Genomic DNA, 22284 nt, shown 5'->3' on the forward strand with positions numbered 1-22284 from the left:
GTAGTGTCATCAGCAAATTTAATGATGGTGTTGGAGGGGTACGTGGGTATATAGTCATAAGAGTACAGGGCGGAAAGGATAGGGCTCAGCACACAGCCTTGGGGGGAGCCTGTGCTGAGGGTCAGGGTGTAGGAGCAGGCATGGCCCATTTTAACCACCTGTTGGCGGTTGGACAGAAAATCCCTGATCCAGTCACAGGTGGAGGGGGATAGACCGATGTTAATCAGCTTGTCGACCAGGATTCCAGGAATGATTGTGTTGAATGCTGAACTGTAATCTATGAACAGCATTCTGATACAGTTTCCTGACTGCTCGAGGTGGCTGAGTGGCGTCTTCTGTTGATCTTCTCTTCTGAATCTCTTCGTCGCAAATGTCAGGTCACTCACCAACAAGTTTGATGAGATCCGACTAAGGATCATCTCACATAGGACGAACAGCAGTGGGGTGACTGTTACGAGACCTGGCTGGATAACAACATCCCAGACACTGCGGTGGAGCTAGAGGGGCTCTCTCTGTTCTGGGGAGACAGGACTGCAGCCTTGGATAAATGTAAAGGTGGGGGTTTGGCACTGTACATTCATGACTCCTGGTGTACAGTTACAAACGTTATTGGAACATGCTACCCCCTTGATTTAGAGTATTTGGCAGTCAAATGCAAACCATTCAAAATTATTTGAGTTCTACTCAATCACAATCATGCTAAATTAGCACTGGAGGAGCTGATGAGACAGATTAACGCCAATCGAGAGGTGGTCGTGATAGTGGCTGGGGACTTTAACCATGTAGAGCTGAAAGCAGTGTTTCTCAATTTCTAATATTCCTTAACTTTCCAACCAGAGACAGTGGCATTCTGGCTCAGGTTTACTGCAACATCCCAGGAACATACAAGACTGTAGCAGCTCCACACCTCGACTCTTTAGACCACATCGCTGTTGAGCTCATCCCAGCCTCCAAACTTCTGATCTGAAGGACAAAACCAACTCCCAGAACCATACAGGTATGGACTGAGGAGGTTTCTTCGGCATTGCAGGACTGTTTTGACCACACAGAGTGGGGAGTGTTCAAAGTGGACATGGACCTTGAGGAATGCACTTTATCTGTCCTGTCCTATGGAATGTTCTGCACTGATGCTGTCCTTCCCACAAAGTCCATCAGGGTTTTTTCCAAACCAAAAACCATGGCTGGAAAGCACAGTATGGCCCCTTCTCAAAGCAGGTGATAGGCTGGCTTACTGCAGGGCACAAAGAAGTTAAAAAGGCAAAACACAGTTACAAACAGCACATTGAGGGATGGTTTGACAATAATAACCCTTTAAATATGTGGAGAAGCATCTGGACAATAAAAAATAAATAAAATATACCTTATTGTTCAATAAAAACAATCACTCATCACCTGCTTTCAATGATTGCCGCGCTGTCGCTCTGACCCCGTTAATCATGAACTGTTTTGAGAGGATCCTCCTAAAGCACATAAAGTACATCATCCCTGCTGGTCCGGAGAGCCTTCGGTTTGCATACAGGGGGCACTGATCAACAGAGGATGCAGTCTCAATAGTGCTTCACACAGCCCTAACCCACCTACAGCACGCTAACACTTATGCTCAGATGCTATTTGTTGACTTCAAGTTCAGTGTTTAATACTGTAATCCCGGACAAGCTGGCGCTGAAGCTACATGACTTTGGACTGTCCACATAGTGTTACAGGATCAGGGACTTTCTCAGCAACAGGCCTCAGGGGGTGAGAATAGGAGACTGCACATCGCCCACACTGATCCTGAACGCAGGTACGCTGCAGGGTTGTGTGCTCTGCCCACACATGACTGTTCTGCCACCCACTCCACGAACATGGTTGTGAACTTTGCGGGTGACACCACCATAGTGGGTCTCATATCTGACAACGATGACACCAGCTGCAGAGAGGAGATCCAGCACCTGTTTGTACAGCTTCCTTATGGAAAATGGTACAGAAACATAAAAACATGCACCACCACACTGAAGGACAGCTTCTTCCCCAGAACTGTGAAATCCATTCTCCGCCCTGCAGTCACACAGATTACTAGTATCTCGCCAGCACACACTCACAAACTCATCATGCGTTTAAGACAGGGACTTGGCACAGTACTGCACTTTATCACACTTTTATTACATGTTCATTTCCCCGTTTACATCTCCCTGCTACTACACTATTGCACACATCACTTTGTTATTTGTACGTATTTATAGTGTGTTTATTTCTGGCGTTTTTTTAATATGTACCTTTTTGATATTTTTTGTGCATACTGTGACTTTATGATGCTGAGAGCTACCAACTGAAAATGTTGTTATGTGTATGCATAATGACAATAAAGAATTCTTTACTCTTGAATCGTAGCCTCAATGCCTTCTTGTAGTCAATACAGATAGTGTAGAGGTTATCTGACTTTACTGTCTCGAGTGACATTTCTGTTAATCAGTAATTGGTGTGTGGCGTCTTTCATATTACCCCAAAATCCCTTCTGAGCCCCACTCATGTATTGACACATGTACCTGCTCATCATATCCTCTATGATGCCAAACAGGAGCTTCCATATTGTACAGAGGCAGGTTCCTTCATGCTCAAGACTGTGCAACCCTGAGTTAACCAGTCTGTGTCGGCCCCATTCATTAGCAGGTGGTTAATTTGTGTTGCACAGCATCCAAGGAGTACTTGAGACCTTTTCTTGGATGTCTGTCACTATGATGGTCCGTGTTTTGTTACATTGCTATAGTCAGCTCTCCGGTAGCATTGGTGTTACATGATGCGTCTTTCACTCTTTCACGTCTTTCACGTCTTTCCACTAGCTTTGGCCAGTGGCCACGGCTTGGTTTGGTTGTGTTTCCATTACAAACGAGTATACTTCGTGCCTCCTCGACGTGGGCGGGGTGGTGGTAACACGGCTGTGCGTGTTGCTGCTCACCCTGTGGCTTTTTGTCGCACAGAAGGCAAGAGAAGAGAGCCAGAGAAGACTCCTGGCCGCCAGACAAAACAGTATTGAAAAGTACCGGAGAGTTTTGTTACGAGCTTCAAAAAGACGACGTTTGGAGGTAAGCTAACGGTTGCTAACGCTAGCTTTTATTATCCGCGTTATGACGCTTCCAGTGACGTCACTCATCGCCCAATCAGTGGAAGGCAGTCGGCTGACGTCACGTTTTAGTAACGCTTCGGCCCGCTTGGAACCAGGGCTGAGGTGGTACGGAAAATCGTCCCGGTTGCAGGTACTGCGTGCTAGTGGAAACACGCAATAGCGCGCCGAGCCGAAGCGAGCTAGTGGAAAAGCGCCATAAGTGGCCACTAGCTTTGGACAGTAGCCACTTAGGCTCCAAGTATCCAGCTTACATGGTCTTCCATCTCAGGTCAGCTGCCCTGGATCCCTCTTGCTGCATCATTTGTTATACCTCATAGATCTCTAGTTGTGATAGCAATTCTGTTTCCAAACATTAAAACGCTGGGTTAGAATTTGTTTAGATGTTGGGTTTTGAGGTATCCTTTGGTTCCACATCCTCTGCATATTTCCCCTTTTACTATGATTGCTGGTATAGTAACATTCTAGCAGTAGTGTTTTTTCCATTCTAGTCCATGAATGCTAGAGTAGCCTGCTCTCATCAGCATGTTCTGGTCCCCCAACATCTTACAAGGACCTTGTTAATTCAGGAGACGTCATGGCTCAATTTCGTTTTTTTTTTTCGCTCATGTTAATTCCGAGGTTGCTGGAAGCATGCCCTTACTGGGAATCGAACCACTGATCCTAATCCTTACCCTCCCTGTTTTACATGCCATGCAGCTGTCACTGCTATTAATAAGTGCAACACCACAATTTCAAACCCCCTTGCCTCCGCTACCCCTGCATTCTCTTTCCCTTCCTCTCATACTCCTCTTTTAAATTTTAGTTTTCCTCTGTTATCGTTACAATAAATAAGTTCACACTATGAATTGTAAAAATCCTGGGCTCTGCGTAATGTCCAATTATTTGTGTGTTCATCAAATTTAAACACACCAGTCTTGTTTTGTCTTTTCAAGAAACATTAGTCCATATTTTTGCGAAAGGGTTTGGCCATAATGTGTTCCAGAGATATGAAATGACCCTTAAATAAACATTTTCCTACGTCTTTCAAACACTAGCCTATACCTGACCAAACTACAGGGGAAACTACTGAGTTGACCATTAGTTTAGGGACCGTATTCTTCTGTCACAGATCCAGCACCTGGTCTTCCCAGTTCCCAGATATTTACAGACTTTTTCAAAAGAAGAAGAGATGCTACACAGTAACAGGTAGTTACATGGTTCTGGCTCAACTCTTTAGTAATCTTTTGTTAAATGCTGTTGTCTGTATTTACTCACCTGGTTTAAAGTTCCCATTAAATACTGCTATGGATATTAGAATCTTGGTTCTAGTTAGCAGTTCATCTGAGTGCAGTTTTCATCTGTTTTTAACCGTAACATTTTGTAAGAACACAATGCTTTTGGTGTTTTCTATTATTCAAAGTCCCAATCCAGCAGTAGGAAGTCCCCTGAAGCCGAATATGTTTTACTGAATATTGCATTTAAAAAATGTTTTTTCCCTCACGAAAAAATCTCTTTTCATCTTGATATCTTCTTAGTCTCCTCCAACTCAGCAAAACCCACTCTGCTACACTTGTATTACAAAGAACAGACAACAAAAAAAAGTTAAAGCTAACTAAAAGTCAGTTTTAACTAGTTAAAGCTAGCTAAAAGCTAACCCCTGCTCACTCACAAGGAGACTCGTGGAGCCAGATGCTTGCAGGGCAGCCCCAGTTTTTCGGACTGTCTGCTGAGGACAGAGTAAAAGACCCCCAGGCAGAGACTGTCTCACGCAGCTCGCAAGTGATTGCTCCCAGCTCAGAGACCACCTGTGTTGTACGTAAAAGCGTAAAAAAGAATGCTTTCATCAGCGGGGTTGATATATTTGCTGAATTTTGGAATGACCCAAGGCTGTTTGGCACTATTGTGAAGTGAGCGCAGCTCTATCTTGTGGCATTGAACAACATTCTTGTCAACAGTGAACATGCCATGCTGAATGATGCCTGCACACACACTGTAGGTGTGTACCCCAGCGGAACTGCAATGCTTTCTGCTCCAGACATAGGCTCAAATGCCTTATTTACAACAAATGCAACCGCATTGGGACAGTAACAGATGTCTATTTATAGATGTGACACAGCAACTGACAAAAGGTGGTGTGGTGGTTTCAGAAGACGGCTATAAAGGAGTGAAAGAACACTGAGGCCTGCTGACTGAATCTGAAGGATGTAACAGACTTTTGCACAGCAGAAAGCCAGAGAATACATGTGATGTAAACTGAAGTGTACAGCACACAGCTTTACTGCGTACTGCTGTCCTTAATAGGATTGCATCTGAGGAGCTGTTTCCATACCAGATTTGGTATATTTTGAATATACGGACGAAATAGAATGTATTAAAGAAAAGGTAAGAAATAAAGGATTCAAAACCATGCCTGAGTTGGAAAAAAAAATCATTGAACCAGTGTTTAGTGGAAGTTTGAAGTTTATAAGTAGACCGCCTGCACAATGTAGCCAGTTGTGTCTCTTACACACGGGTAACAGATAGACTTCTGACCACTGAACTGTACATGGAGGAAATGGGACTATCTGGACTTCTCTGTTTTAATAGTAACAGAGATAAATGAGAGGGTATATGATTGTTTTCTTCACAGAAGTTGTAAAAGTTAATGTATGCTGATGGGCCAAAAGTACAGGGACACCTAGACATTTTGCCCAAAGTGATCGCAGCCTTTATTTCAGAATTGTGATCAAATGTGAAGCCAAGGCTGTGCGGGGAAGAAGCCGTACGACTGCTAGTTACTTGTGGGAGGACCCTGATGGATCGTGTACAGTGGTGATGGTCATCCTCCAATGGAATCACTCAGGAGAGTGACTGTCCTGTTTCTGGGGAAACTGGATCTGTTTATAGCCTATGTGTATCTCTTGTGGGATCAATAAGTTCCACTGTTTCCCGCAGGAAATTGCTTAACCTTGACTAAGGTGGTGAGTCGTCGGCCGGGAGCAGGGGTTTTGTGCGGATAGCGTTCCGTCGGGTGGCGGGGGGGTGGTACTTGGAATGGGACGGGGGCTGTTAGAGTAATAACGAAGCTGTTTAGGAGCTAACATTTTTTTATTTACATTATTAACTATTTACATTAACAACCATTAGGTGTTGCAATTCAATGTTATCAATGCTGTCTTTTAATGTCTGAGCCTGGCAAAGCATTATTACTTACTTTAAAAAAAAATAAAAAAAATTTTTCCACCCCCAAAAAAAAAAAAAATTTATTTATTTTTTTTTTTGGGGGTGGAACGTTGGCAAGGCGACAGTGCGAGTTTGCTAGCGGCTGCCTTCACTATAATGCGCTGCGGGAAACACTGAGTTCCCAGTATAAAGAGAACAAACTGGACTTGTCCTTTACCCTCTGACAGGAAAAGCTGACATTGCTTTTCTTAAAGATGAACTGAAACGAATGTTCATCTATCATTCAAATTAAATTTTTGTCGTTTTCTAAAACCATCAACCCAACTTGAACTAAATTTTCCAGGCATAACTTGTTAAAACGGCCATTTAAAAGTGTGAATTATATGGCCTTTGGTGCGAAATTGGCCACGTGACCGTGACGTCATAGGGTTGACTCCCTTATTTGCTAGTATGGCTGGCTGTGATAATAACATACATTTGATGGACCTATATCTCATAAAGGAACCAAAATTCTGATACAAACATCAGCAGGTCAAAAGAACACACCTCTAACATTATGTGGAAAAACTTTCGTTGAATTTAAGCCACACAAATCGATTTAGTATCTATATTGTAGAGGCTCTCTGCACCTCCCGTATGGGTAATGGAAATGAAAGAAAGTTACCATTTTCGGCACAGGATCGGCGGCACAAAACAGCCATCGCTCCTACTACACGCTGATTATTATTAAGATGTTATCAATCAAATGACACAATAGTGTATGTTTGCTGTGGTAAACTGGAAAAGATTTGAACATGCCGGTTTCGCAGATATGGCATTCTGCTGCGCTGTCTTTGACACGTTGAAACCTAACGAAGGGGCACTTTGAAATCCAGCCACTTAAAAAAAACGTATGTGATAATAACATGGTTTTAATGTAAGCTTAATAAACAATGGCGTGGATTAACGGGTCGGAGATCCTCCAGTGCGCGGCCCCATCTGCGGATCCTCACGGGTCGGCGGCAGGGAGATGGGCACCCGGCCTCGGCACGACTGACAGCAGCCATCGGTAGGACTGATCCACGGAGCCTCGGATGTCGTAGCCGGCGCAATCACCGGAGAGACCAGACAGCAATTCTAGCTGGATATGTGTGTAGACCGAAGAGCAAAGCGAGCAGTCCCCTGCTTCCGAGCAGCAAACACCGTAACAGGTGCAGCTATCGGCAGGCGGCAGCACGCAGTGATACGATCCACCGTGCTCTCAGCCAATAGCAGTGGTCGACACTTGCCTCTCAGAAGCGAACAGTAAGCGAACATTATTATATATAAAAAAACCAAGTCCATTAATGTCCGATCTGGAAATTTCAGACTCACCTGTCTTCGCGCCCGAGCAGTAGTTCTAGCAGGGACAGTCTCCGTCGGCACACCAGGTCCAGCGATGTCAATAGTTGGAACAGCTTCAGCTAAAAGACGTCTCCTATTCCCAACCATTCCCGCGATCTCCACATTTTTAGTGAAACAGTTGTGATGGAAATGTACGGAGCACAACACGGATGTTGAGGACACTTCAAAATCACGACGATGCCTCCGTACAAACTGTATCCACCGTGCTCTCGTCTTTGCCTTCTCCTTGTCAGCCTCAGTTCCAGTAGTTTTTGGTTTGGGAAACATGTGCAGAGAGATCCCTTCAGTGAAGCTGCTATTTTTGCAACTAACACCATTTGTTCCTCCAGCAACACAATATTTTCCACCGTGCTTTGACGTCTTAGCCATAGATGCCGCCATTACAGTTAGACTACGAGAACTTCTGTGTCAACCCTATGACGTCACGCATTAAAAAAAGAATTCGCACAAAAAGACAAAATGTGGCTCCTTTTGAGCCCGTTTTAACATGACTTCCCAGATAAATTATTATCCAGACAATATCTCATTTTAATCGCAAGGCTTGGAACCTTTAGAATCAGCAGCAAAAACTGTGAAATTCCAACAATTAAAATTCGTTTCATAAGCACTTTAAGGCTGAGTTATACTTCTTTTAACTGCCCTTGCGCTTGCGTCTTGCGCGTATGTTAATGGCTCGAGACGTTTATACTTCATTTTGCTTTGTCGGCGGTTGCGTGTGCTGCGTGGCGATTCACCGCCAGGACAGTAGGTGGAGCAGCGGGTTTTTTCAATGACAAGCCTACTACGATGAAAGGAAATTCACCACCAGGACCTCTTCGAGTGATTCATGCTTCTTCTTCTTGTAAATAGCCGGTATTTTGTCAGATTTTCAACACTTTGGGGGTCTAAACGACTACTTTCTCGCCTGAAAATGTTTAAAATGTTGCTAAAGTTATATATTTACAGAGTTTATAGCTTAAGGGAAATCAGCTTTTCAGGCTGGCTGATTTGGGCTCGGACAGGAGTGAAGTGCACTGTGTGTAAACGCTCTGCATACTGTCAGAGCGAGTATGCCGTTTTCAAGTAGTAGCACAGCCCTTTTACAGACTCTCTGGTAGTAGGCGGTTTCGACCACAGCCAGTGGCTTGCGCTTGCGTCTTGCGTGAAGTTTAGAAAATTGAGGTGACACACGCAAGCACGCAAGGGGGGCTTGCAACCGCGCAAGGGCTTGCGTTGCGTCTTGCGTTACCGACTATAAACCAGGCTTTAGTCTCTACAACATTTAACATACACAGATATAAGCATGGAAAACTTGTCAAAATAAGGAAGAACATTAAAATAACATCTTTGTTCGGTCAATTATCATATAGCTTATGTTTATTGACAGTGTTTTCAGCTTTGTTTACAAACATAGTTTGATGTTTTAATCTCACCAGCTGACATTTCATCTCAAAATAGTGCTATTCAGCATGTAGTTCCCGATTGATGCAGCACATCTCAAGTATTGGTCTGACCTGCCAAAACCGGTTTTTCCAATACCGATTTTCTATCTAAGAAATAATTATAATCCTATAATAGACACTAGTGCGTGACTATTCCCAAAAAGAGCATTCAAAATCTGCAGCTCATCCAGAACGCTGCTGCTAGAGTTTTAACCCGCACTAAGAGATCTGAACACATCCCACCAGTTTTAAAATCTTTACTCTGGCTTCCAGTCAGTCACAGAATAGATTTTAAAAGTCTGCTGATGGTTTACAAATCCCAAAACGGTTTAGGCCCAAAATACATCTGTGATATGTTCAGAGAATATAAAGCCAGCAGAGCTCTTAGATCCAAGGACTCAGGTCAGCTGGTCCAGTCCAGAGTCCAGACTAAACATGGAGAAGCAGCATTTAGCTGTTATGCTGCAAACAAGTGGAACAAACTGCCAGTGGAGATTAAACTTTCACCAAATGGAGACATTTTTAAATCCAGGTTAAAAACATTTCTGTTCTCATGTGTCTATGCATGAAATCTGCACGCTATCTTTGAACTTATCTGGACTGTTGCTTGTTTTTAAATTCATTTAAATGATTTTATTTGTTTCTCTTTATATTCTTTTATGTATTTTAGTGCTTCTTCCACTCCCTGCTGCAATGCTTTTATTTTATGTAAAGCACTTTGAATTGTTTTGTGCATGAAATGTGCTATATAAATAAATTTGATTTGATTTGAAATTCTCCTGCCTGTTGCCACAGCGTCAGTGATAGTGCGTTGAGACTGCAGTCCCTCACTCACCGCTAACTGTAGTGTATGTGCCATACACGGGAGACTGGGAAGGTTGCCATCATCCAGTGCTTTGTTCATATTCCGAGCGTTGTCACGCAACATGACATGAACCCTCCTCTTGTCGATTTTCCACTCCACCAGCATTTTTTCAAATTTGGCTCTTAGATTGTCGGCGGTGTGGGACCCGGGGCGTTCCTCACAGTGTAGAAGGACTTGATGTAGCTCAAATTCATCATCCAGCCACTGAGCAGTCAGGCTCAACATTGACATTAAATGGAAAGTTCGCCTCTTTTGACATGAAGCTGTATGACATCCCATATCAGCAACATCATTTCTGAACATCTTCTTACCCCCTGCTGCGTCCTGTGAGCAGAGTTCCAGCTGAGTTTTGGCGTTGATGAAGGTAGTCCGGCTAGTTGGCTGGGGTTTAAAAAATAAAGCGTTTTGCTTCTCAAAACAATATGCGTTCAACAGAGTAATACATTTGCATCACAAAATGGTTCTCCAGGAAAAAGTCAGACCTCACAATCGCTTGGCCCTATTTTCTCTCCCTTCGTATCACTGCCTGCTGCCGCCTGCCGACAGCCGCACCTGTTACGGTGTTTGCTGCTCGGAAGCAGGGGACTGCTCGGTCTGCACGGTCTGCACAGCAGGCAGTGATACGAAGGGAGAGAAAATAGGGCCAAGCGATTGTGAGGTCTGACTTTTTCCTGGAGAACCATTTTGTGATGCAAATGTATTACTCTGTTGAACGCATATTGTTTTGAGAAGCAAAACGCTTTATTTTTTAAACCCCAGCCAACTAGCCGGACTACTTTCATCAACACCAAAACGAGGCTGGAACTCTGCTCACAGGACGCAGCAGGGGGTAAGAAGATGTTCATAAATGATGTTGCTGATATGGGATGTCATACAGCTTCATGTCAAAAGAGGCAAACTGTCCCTTTAAACTTACGTTGGAAGTCCAAATGTCCGTTGTGAAACTGACTGGGGATTTAGTGGCGTTTGTGTATATGGCTTGAAACGCTCTCAAACAACTCTGGCAGCGCTGTGTCAGAAAAGTACCGCCTGCTTGGTACTGCTTGTACCGTGGACTCAGGTGTTTCATCAGATCTACGAAGCCTTTATCCTGTACTACGCTAAACGGCTGGTCGTCCAGTTCCATGAACTCCATTATTCTCCTAGTGGTGGCGGTGGACTTTTCAGTGTTGATGTGGAACACAGCAGCCACGGTGGAGGGTTGTTGTGGTGGCTGCGACTCTGCTGCATCCCTCCTCTTAGCGGCAGTGTCCTCCTTATATTTGCAAAACAAACCTAGGTGCTTATTTTCCAAGTGGCGTATTAAGTTTGTTGTTCCAAATGTCTTCGGCGTTGATCCTCCGCGGCTTACTTTTGACTTGCAAGCATTACAAACAGCATGTTTTGGGTCTCCCTGGCACAAAGTGAAATAAGTCCAAATCAGTGACATGTTTTCTTCCTGAGTCTTGCTAGTTTTTAGCTGTTTTGCTCTGGGCGCGTTGAGCTGCTACGCACCGCGCATGCGGGTCAGTTTGATCAGCCGGAAATTACGACAGTCACCGGCCAGTCACCGATTGGGGCCGATTGGATATAAAACCGTCTTTTTTAATCGGCGGCCGATTGATCGGTGCATCTCTAGTTGTTGGTCACCATTCCTACTAAGACGTTTATTGCTCAGTTACTTATGCACTTCGTACATCTACTCGCAATAAAAACTGCACTGAACCCAACGTTTTATATTTCCAAGCGACGTCCCGTGGCACACATCGAAATTTGCCGTGAAGAAGCTGTCCAGGTCTGGCAAACTGCTGGCTTCGCTACTAGAACTACTGGGGGTTGTTCCAGCAGCTGGCACTCGCGACGTCACGCACCTGTCGTTCCAGTTTGCCAAATTCGAGTCAAATGGGGTGATAGTTTATTGGGCCTAATCAGGACTATCCAGGGGCCTAAAATTATTTTAAAATCATAAAAAAATTCCATGGTATATAAGGAATCGATCTGCTATTTCAGTTTTGTGCAAAAAATCACCTTTCTGTAGGCCTTTAAATGTAATGGAGTTCTTAGAAGAGATTCCCTGGTGTCTGTTTGCTGAAGTGAACTTCTAAATGAGCCACAATGGCTGGTGGCAGTTGTGTTCCACCTGTTAGGCTTCAGACTGCTGTTTATGTTTAGCAACGTATGGTTGTCAGAGTGACAGGATCAGCTTGGAGGGGATTTAGAGGACAGGAGGCAGCTGCATGTGTGAGCTGTGTGTTCTTTCCCTGTCATACTGATATTCACTTAACCAAACTATTGTATGATTGATAGATCATAATGACTTCCAACGTGGACAGTTTTATCAAAAGCTAAAGAGAAATCTGGTCTGAATTTCCTTGACTGTGTCGAGTTACAGACTCTGTAGCAATACTACTACACTGCAGATATTTTCCTGCTCATATATCCCATGTGTTATGTGCCTGTGTGGTTTTACAGTACTTAATGCTTAAGTAATAGTTCTTGTAATCAAACAGACTTTGATAAAGACTAGAACAAATGTCATCTCAAAGCACTTAGATAATAAAGTCCAATTCAAGCCAATTGGAATTCAATTCATATAGAGCCAATTCAAAAACAATTTCCCAGCAAAGGAAACCAACAGATTGCACTGAAACTTGTTTTCGGTCCAATCTCCCGTCCTGAGCGTGCCTGAGGCGACTGTGGAGAGAAACGACTCCCTTTGAACAGGAAGAAACCTCTGGCAGAACCAGACTCAGGAAGGGTGGCCATCCGCCTCCACCAGCTGGGGTTTGAGAAGACAGAAAGAGAGGTGACAACAAACACTGTAACACCATTTAAAGGACACCTGTTGGAACAGGGAAACACGAGTTAATGACCACAATGATGTCACATGTACATAATGTCATTTGAGAAATTGAACAGCGGAAAAAGAGAGTAAAGTGAGGAAAGGTGTGACCGATAAGCCCCCCCAGCAGTCTAGGCCTATAGCAGCTTAACTATGGGATGTTTCAGGATCACCTGAGCCATCCCTAACTATAAGCTTTATCAGAAAGGAAAGTTTTAAGCCTGGTCTTAGAAGTGGAAAGGGTGTCTGCTTCCTGAAGCCAAACTGGCAGCTGGTTCCACAGAGAGGGGCCTGATAACTGAAGGCTCTGCCTCCCAAACTGGCAGCTGGTTCCACAGAGAGGGGCCTGATAACTGAAGGCTCTGCCTCCCAAACTGGCAGCTGGTTCCACAGAGAGGGGCCTGATAACTGAAGGCTCTGCCTCCCATTCTACATTTTGAAACTCTGGGAACCTCAAGTAAACCTGCAATCTGAGAGCAAAGTGCTCTGTTAGGAAAATATCTTATAATGAGATCTTTAAGATATGATGGAGCTCGGTCATTAAGAGTGTAGCGAACTCAAGTGTGGATTTAACTTGGAACCTAATCCAGTGTTTCCCACAGATGTGAAGGCAATGTGTGGTGGTGGGCCGGGGGGGGGGGGGGGGGGGGTAAAAAATAAAAATTCTTCAAAATAATTCCTTCGTTAATAATTGGTCACACAAAACTTTATTGTATTAATCCTTAAGAACCCAGACCCATTTCTACTTAAATGAAAATTAAGGGTTATAACAGACTAAATAGACCACATAGAACCCATTTCAGGTGGGTGACACAGGTGCGGCTTATCTGCAGATTTTCACATCTTCATTGTAAACAAATGAATAACATAGCTAATTACACTGGTCGGACTGTTCAGCTGTTTCAGACTGATACCTCCGGTTCAGGCTGCTCCTCATCCTCAACACGCACGTCTCTCTTTCAATCGCGGAAAATATTTTTCAATACTCATCTGGATTGAAGCAGCAAACATTCAGTGTAAGAGTTTAAAAAAACTAATTTATTTGATTCACAGCTGCTAGTGTTTAGACCTTGACAACCCAACTACATTTTTTTTTTTACGGCAAACTTGCAACTAGTTAACTTTATAAAGAAGGCGCAATCGCTTGTTTGCTATGGGTCGGGACGGGACGGGACGGGACAACATTGTATTCAAAATATAAAATATTTTTATAGGACTTTTTAATGTGTGATTTTATAAAGGTGCACGTGATACCAACCTTTCGTGAATTCTTTCGGTTAAGCTAATCTAACGCGACGCTGAAGCTAGCAAGCTTCCACGCTTCCAGGGAAGCACGGAGGGGAGGGGCTGTGTGTGTGAGTAGGCTATGCGAGAGAGACGCGAGGGACAGAGAGACGGAGGAAGAGCAGGGAAAGGAAATGCAGCTTAAAGCGGAACTCCGGGGCATTTGAAGCGTGTTTCCATTGCTAGAGGTTGTCAAATACTGCCAGTAGGACACAGAGAGGTGCGTATCTGCGCTCCCTGTGTGAAGATCGCTCTGTCCGCACACCCTGTCATGCGAGGCTAATACGTGGTGGCTAAGGGGCAAGCGCTAACCCTTCCACGTAAAACAACAACTTGCACACTGCAGAAACGTCACACCACTTTATAAACCATCCGACAATAAAGTCACAAGCCTTACCATCAAAACCATATGCATGGTTCTCACATTACTGGCATGGGGACGTTACAAAACAATTTTATAAACAGCATGTAACTCACCGGCTGGTTGTAGGCTCGCGCATGTGAAAGCCCAGAAGAGTCGATGGAGAATAATCCCATATACAAAACAATTATATTCTCTAGAAAAACTGCGTTCAAGTATTTAAAACATTACAACAATACATGCCCAGTAATATTGTTGTAATGTTTTAAATACTTGAACGCAGTTTTTCTAGAGAATATAATTGTTTTGTATATGGGATTATTCTCCATCGACTCTTTTGGGCTTTCACATGCGCGAGCCTACAACCAGCCGGTGAGTTACATGCTGTTTATAAAGTTGTTTTGTAACGTCCCCATGCCAGTAATGTGAGAACCATGCATATGGTTTTGATGGTAAGGCTTGTGACTTTATTGTCGGATGGGTTATAAAGTAGTGTGACGTTTCTGCAGTGTGCAAGTTGTTGTTTTACGTGGAAGGGTTAGCGCTTGCCCCTTAGCCACCACGTATTAGCCTCGCATGACATGCTGTGCGGACAGAGCGATCTCCACACAGGGAGCGCAGATACGCACCTCTCTGTGTCATACTAGCATTATTTGACAACCTCTAGCAATGGAAACACGCTTCAAATGCCCCGGAGTTCCCCTTTAAAGGATAAGACCGGTTTTTTGACATTGGGCCCTTGATTTCACATTATAACATGATGTTCTACTCACCCCTGCTTGTTGTTGAACATTTGGAGCTGTTCCGAAGATATTCGAGAGGCGTCTGGCTGCTCTCTTGAGATATTCGGCCATGAAACGGTTTCCTATGGGCAACGTTATACAGGCACAAACTATGCTGTTTATAATTTATTAATTACTGTACACTAGCACTGATAACGTGGAGGTGCGTCGCTTACTTAAAAAAAATCCGGGTTACTGTAATTTTGAATTTTAGCCGAATGAATAAATAGGCAGCAGGTCTGTGGGCTGTCTGTGGCAGTAGCACCACGAGGACGTCAGTAACACCCACTTTATGACAAAAATTCAAAATTACATTAACCCGGATTTTTTTAAGTAAGCGACGCACCTCCACGTTATCAGTGCTAGTGTACAGTAATTAATAAATTATAAACAGCATAGTTTGTGCCTGTATAACGTTGCCCATAGGAAACCGTTTCATGGCCGAATATCTCAAGAGAGCAGCCAGACGCCTCTCGAATATCTTCGGAACAGCTCCAAATGACCAACAACAAGCAGGGGTGAGTAGAACATCATGTTATAATGTGAAATCAAGGGCCCAATGTAAAAAAAAAACGGTCTTATCCTTTAACGAATACGAGTATTTTTTAAATAGCGTTAAAAAAAATAATAATAACGAAACGCAATATGTGGCGGCCGGTGTTTAATCTGTGGCGCACCGCCACGAATTAGTCTATGTGTGGGAAACACTGTAATCTTTGCGAGGCCCCATTAACATTCTTGTATGGGAATGTTGATTCAGACACAGATATGGGACTTCCACACCAGGAAGAGACAGACACCACCTCTATTTACAATAACCTTTGTCCTTTGGAGACAGTTTGAGGGACTCTCTTCCACCAGACCTGTGCCATAACTTATCTAGAGGGCATTAAAATACCAGCTAGCAAAAGATATGGTTGAATAAACAAAACTTTTTCATGTCAGTGAGGAGTTGAAAGTTTAATGGCTGAAAGTTGAGACTAAACCTGCGTCATGCCCCACCTCTGCGAATCAAACTCGAAAAACCGCCAGAGAAAATTAGAGTTAGAGAAGAAAGAAAAGAAAGAAAGCAGAATGAAATCATTGAAATCATGAAATCAAACCAACTCCAACACTCAGGTGAATCTATAATTGTGTTGTTTTATGGTGAATTCTCGATATCAAACCTCTGGCAACGAGATGCCCAGGTGGAGAAAAGAGACCCACAGCTTTTCAGGCTCGTTGAAAGCCAACGGAAATTCATCCACTAACAGCTGACTACCAAGAAAGGCCCAGATATAGCGGACCAGAGAGAGACCCACTTAGATCCCGCTGGCCATCGACCCGGTGTGTTCACAGCTGGGCTAAGTGCCAACCAAAGTAAGGTCCGCCATCTTTTTCTGCTTTTACAGACAGTACAGTGGTATCAAGAGAATTCCAGAAGAATTTTAAATTCTTAAAACTGGAGAATTATGATCTCTGCTGTTAGTTCTCATCAGAACTCTGGCTGCAGCATTTTGGATCAGCTGGAGGCTTTTCAGAGAATATGTGGGACAGCCCAATAATAAAGAATTACAGCAGTCCAATCCTGAAGTAACAAATGCATGGAGCAGTTTTTCTGCATCACTCTGAGACAAGATGTTCCTGATTTTAACAATATTACGAAGATGAAAGAAGGCAGTCCTAGAAACTTGTTTTATATGCGAGTCAAATGATAAGTTCTGGTCAAAAATAACTCCAAGGTTCCTCACTGTAGAACTAGAAGCCAAGGAAATACCATCTAGAGTAACTATATAGCTAGACAATTTCTCCCTGAAGCGCTCAGGTCCAAAGATAACGACTTCAGTTTTGTCTGAATTTAGAAGCAGACAGTTCTGAGTCATCCAGGTCTTTATGTCTTTAAGACATGCTTGTAATCTGACCAACCTATTGGGTTCATCTGATTTTATAGATAAGTACAACTGGGTATCATCAGCATAGCAATGGAATTTTATGCCATGCTGTCTAATAATGTTACCTAATGGAAGCATGTATAAAGTGAAAAGAATCGGTCCAAGCACAGAACCCTGGGGAACTCCATGACTTACTCTGGTGTGTGAGGAAGATTCTTCATTTACAAGAACAAACTGAAATCTATCAGATAAATATGACTTAAACCAGCCTAATGCAGTTCCTTTAATCCCAATAACATGTTCAAGTCTCTGTAATAAGATACTGTGATCGACCGTATCAAATGTTGCACTGAGATACGATCAGTATATGATCAATTTAGTTCAATACATTTAAGGTTTGGATGCTGTGTGAAATCTAAATAAAAATAGAATACAACAGTTTGCAAATATCATTAACCAACGTGTTATTCACGATTATACATAGAAAACATTGCAAATGTTGAAAGTGAGATGTTTTACTCATGAATGAAAAAGATATTCGCTCATCTTGAATTTGATGGTCACAAAAAAATCTAAAAAATGTTGAGGCAGGGCCAACAAAATACTGGAAAATGAAGTGGTACAGTGCTGACACAGACACTTTGCTGCTTGCCCTCGCATCAAGCTTACGATTGATTTTCCTTCTTTTCTCTTCATTGAGTCTCAAATCTTAAGTTCACAGGTGAGAGGTGAAGGTAAATGGACTGCGAAAATAGACCACGCAAATCAACACACTGTTCATTACTACCAGCAGGATTATTATGAAACATGAAGGAAATGTATCAGGTTATAAATCTATAAGTGGAAGTCTTTCTCAGAACTCTCTTGGAGCAAAACCCAGGAGTAAATCATCTTCACAAGTGATAGGGATAAAGAGTAATGGGTAGAGCTCAGCGGTCTGAGTTTTGTGATGCCACCAGCTGGCCTGCACTGTCCAGGCAGAACACCTCCTCAGCCTCTGTGCCTAAAAGAATCCAGTAGTGGATGACAGTGAAAACTTTTTTCAGACAGACAGAATTTTCTGGACAAGTTCAGAACAAAACTCTTACTCACCTGTTCACTCCTGCCAAGGAAACGATAAAAGCAAATTTATAACAGGATGGAGAAATAACACAATGCAGCAGAAACGTTGAAGGAGAGGATCATTGTCCGCCATCATGAGGAGAAGCAGCTGTGTGATTAGTTGATTAGTCGGAGCTACTGCCCGCTGAGAGACAGAGGCTGTCATGTTATATTGTATTGGGAGCACACATAACAGAGTGGCTGGCATAAACCTGTTATAATAGGGCAGCCATCTTGGCTCTGTCCTCATAAGCAGTATGAGAATAGGGCAGCCATCTTGGCTCGGCCCTCATAAGCAGTATGAGAATAGGGCAGCCATCTTGGCTCTGCCCTCATAAGCAGTATGAGAATAGGGCAGCCATCTTGGCTCGGCCCTCATAAGCAGTATGAGAATAGGGCAGCCATCTTGGCTCGGCCCTCATAAGCAGTATGAGAATAGGGCAGCCATCTTGGCTCTGCCCTCATAAGCAGTATGAGAATAGGGCAGCCATCTTGGCTCTCACTGTGGCCAACTGACAGATAACCTTGGTGTTCAGTACTGATAGGTATGCCTCGAACAAACGATCGCTGTTTTAAAACGTCATATCTGAAAAGGCAGAAGCCGCTGGTGTCATTTTTATTCTGCTCCTATGTACGGTATTTTTTTAATGGCAGTTTTAAAAACAGCCTTCACATTGATTTGATAAGGAGATGAGGCGACCTGGTTATAATGGCCGTGCATGGGAGCCCGAGTGGTTGCTCTCTGCACTCAGAGGTGATTTGAGAGAAATCACTAGTAGGGCGCCGAAATTTAGGGCGGAAACGGGAGAATAATAAGTCTGCACAATAGTAATATGTGTGCTCTAATGCCTTGGGCATTGGCACCCATAATAAGGTCGATCGGTGGAGCAGCTGTGAGAGATTTCAAATTAAATCTGGTGGGTTTAGATATAATTTGAAAGAGATTCAAAGGCATCGAATTGCTGTGTAACTAAAACAGGAGGGTTAAACATATCCCAATTCAAATCATCTAAAAGGACAAACTCTGAGGAGATATGAGGAGCCAGGAGGTCACTGAGCGACGAAAGTGCACAAGCAGGGGTAGAGGGTGGTCTCTAACAAACGGCAACAGAAAGAGAGAAGGTTGTTGATCATTTCAGTTTTAAAACTAACAATTCAAATTGTTTCGGGACAGCTTTAGACAAAGATACAGAACATTGCAAATGTTCTTTACAAAGATAGCCACTCCCCCACACTTAGTGGTTTGCTCCTGGCGAAAGACATTGTAACCCAGTATTAGGATGTCAGCGTTTGTAACACTTTGCTTAAGCCATGTTTCAGAGATAGCTAAGACATCAGGATTAGCAGTGTGTACCCAAGATTTTACCTGATCAAGTTTAGGCAACAAACTGCGGATGTTAACGTGTAAAAATCCCAAAGATTTGCGATCACAAAAATCATTAAATATTAAACTGGAAGCAATAGGAGAAGCGTCACCAGTAGAAGGTGACGTGCAGACCAGACCTCCAAGATGAGCTTCAGATGAGCTTCAAGTCCACACAGTCAGGATGACGAACAGCTTCTTTCCCCGGGCCATCACAACTCTAAACATGCATAAACTGCCTTAAGACTCTTAATCCATCTGCAGATTCCACAAGCATGGAACGGCAACTCAGGCCCTTTTATATGTTTATATAGTTACATTTTTGCATTGTTTATTGTTATTTTAATGTATATATAAGCACAATTTGAAGATGCACCTTAATTTTGTTGTACTTCACATGTGTTAAACCTGATTATTTGGATCTGGGCTGGACTTTCTAACTTCCTTTGTATTCTCATCTGATTTCTCCTTCCCTCTTTAGTCTGTTCTTCATCACTTTACTCTCTCTCTGTCCTCCATAGATCTGAGGTGACGCAGAGCAGACCCTGCCCTTACTGACGTCCACCATTTTGCCTCCATCATGCAGTCCTCCATTCTTCTCTTCTGCTCAGCCTTCTTCCTGTTCCTCCCCATCTGCTTCTCCCAGAGTGAGTCGGACCTCATTGTTCAGACACGAACTGGTCGAGTTCAAGGCATCCGCCAGCCTGTTCCAGACCGAAGCTACGTCTCCGCTTTCCTGGGCATTCCCTTTGCTGAGCCACCGATGGGGAAGCGGCGTTTCCGTCCTGCTGACCCAAAGCGTCCGTGGACAGGGGTGTTTGAAGCCAACGCCTACCCTAACGCCTGTTACCAGTATGTGGACACATCGCTCCCAGGTTTCCAGGGCGCTGAGATGTGGAATCCTAACACAGAGATGAGCGAGGACTGTCTGTACCTCAATGTATGGGTGCCCTCCTCGCCCAAACCCCACAACCTCACAGTCATGGTCTGGATCTATGGTGGAGGTATGCGCTTAGACCTGATTACCAAAGAGTAGACTATATGTTAGACAGAAACTTCTCATCAAAAAGATCATTACAAAAAATCTGCTATTAACACTCACAATAGTTCATATTTGGTGGTATGGCTCCCCGTCGTTTAACATACAAACATGTACCGGAGATGGGGAATATCTCCATTATAGACATATAAAAGGATGGATGGATGGATGGATGGATGGCTTTATACATCCCCGAAGGGGAATTAGGTCGTCATAGCAGTCTGGTATATTTAAATACAATAAAATAAAAACACAGAATGGGACCAATAATATACTATGATTATGTAACTACAATGTGCAAAAGATTGGAATATTGTATCACTGAATATGCCAGTGTCTTAGCCTATGTATTGACAAGAAGACCATCCAACACATTGGTATGATAAACAGTGATGGGTGAGAGATGTAGAATTGGTGATGAACCTCAGAGACCTGTGATACATAGTATCAGGAGCACGTAGACACCGAGATGAGGCATTCATGTACAAAACATCCCCATAACCCAAAAGGGTGCAGCAAGCAACATATTTTTGGATTCACATGAAAGGCAGGATTTAATCCTGAAATAAAAACCCAACTTCAATTGCATCCTTTTTGCCAGCTGATGAACATGTGGGTTAAAGGTAAGCTTCATCTTTCATCATTCATTTGTGATCCTCCAATGTTAAAATAGGATTCAAATTAAAAGATGGTTTTAACAAACCTGTCCAACTGACCCAACTGAAACTGCCCTGCCATTATTACGATTGAGGGACTCAAATAAAGAGCCAGAAGCTATAAAATGTTGGTGGAAACAATTGAGCCTTTTTATCTTGTCTGTAATTTCTGGGGAAGCTCCAGGTTTTTATTGTTGTCAGACAAAGATTTAATTGTTTTTTTTATTTTTTATTTAGATTGTTAGTGGTTTTGGTGAGGAAACAGTCAGCTAGTCAGTTATCTTTTCTAAACGTATTTCTAAGCTGCCTGAAGGCAGGACTCTGAGTTGTTCTGGAAGTCTGAGGTGAACAGAGTGAAGAGAACAGTCCCCTGTGGGGCTCCTGTGCTGCGGACCACCTTCTCAGACCCTTCAGTCTCTGTTCGTCAGGTAGCCAATAATCCAGGTGCTTGTGGAGGCATCCACCTGGATCTTCTAACTGCTCTGTGTACACTTAAGGCACATGGATTTGATTTACTAGGTGCTGGGACTTGTTCTTGACTCTAAGGAGGTTGATCATTGATGGCTGATGTTCAGTAGCTGTGTCTAGGCTTCCATCAGTCTGAGTCTCTTTCACCTCACAGCCTTTTATATCCCGGTCGCACATCTCTCACGTTGTTCTGCTCCAGCTTGCTTTTTAGCTTTTACTGTACACCTTGCTCTCTGTTATCTTCTTTTTCCACGGGTTTTGAAGAGTCCTCAATAACACCGAGTCGTCCTCCCTGAAGTCCTTTTCTTTCATGTTCAGCAGCTTTTTCCAGTCAGCCTGGTGATCCAGGGTTTTTTACTGGGGAAGCACCTCACTGTCCTTGTAGGAATAATTCTCTTCACACAGAAGTTTAGATAATCTGTCCCACACTCATTATATATTATGTATTCCTGTCTGTGGACTTAAAGTATCCCCACAGATCATCCTCAGCCTCCTGAGTCCACATGCTAACAGGTTGCCACTGAATGCTGGGTGCATAGTTGGAAGTAAGGAGAACCAGGTTGTGGTCTGATTTTCCTTGTGGAGGCAGGACAGAGGATGCATCTTCTGGAAGTGTAGCAGAGAG

The 22284-nt window shown here is 43.4% G+C and overlaps 1 protein-coding gene across 1 annotated transcript in view; it reads left to right on the forward strand.

Annotated features, from left to right (window-relative positions):
• ache (acetylcholinesterase (Yt blood group)) overlaps window positions 1–22284 on the forward strand; it is a 75086-nt gene that overhangs the window by 13340 nt on the left and 39462 nt on the right. The window contains exon 2 of the mRNA XM_075451755.1: window positions 20018–20500. Within this exon, the coding sequence (XP_075307870.1) occupies window positions 20077–20500 (424 nt within the window). The 5' untranslated portion in view covers window positions 20018–20076. The remainder of the gene's footprint in view (window positions 1–20017; window positions 20501–22284) is intronic.

This window comes from Odontesthes bonariensis, chromosome 19 (genome assembly GCF_027942865.1).
Source record: "Odontesthes bonariensis isolate fOdoBon6 chromosome 19, fOdoBon6.hap1, whole genome shotgun sequence".
NCBI lineage: Eukaryota > Metazoa > Chordata > Actinopteri > Atheriniformes > Atherinopsidae > Odontesthes > Odontesthes bonariensis.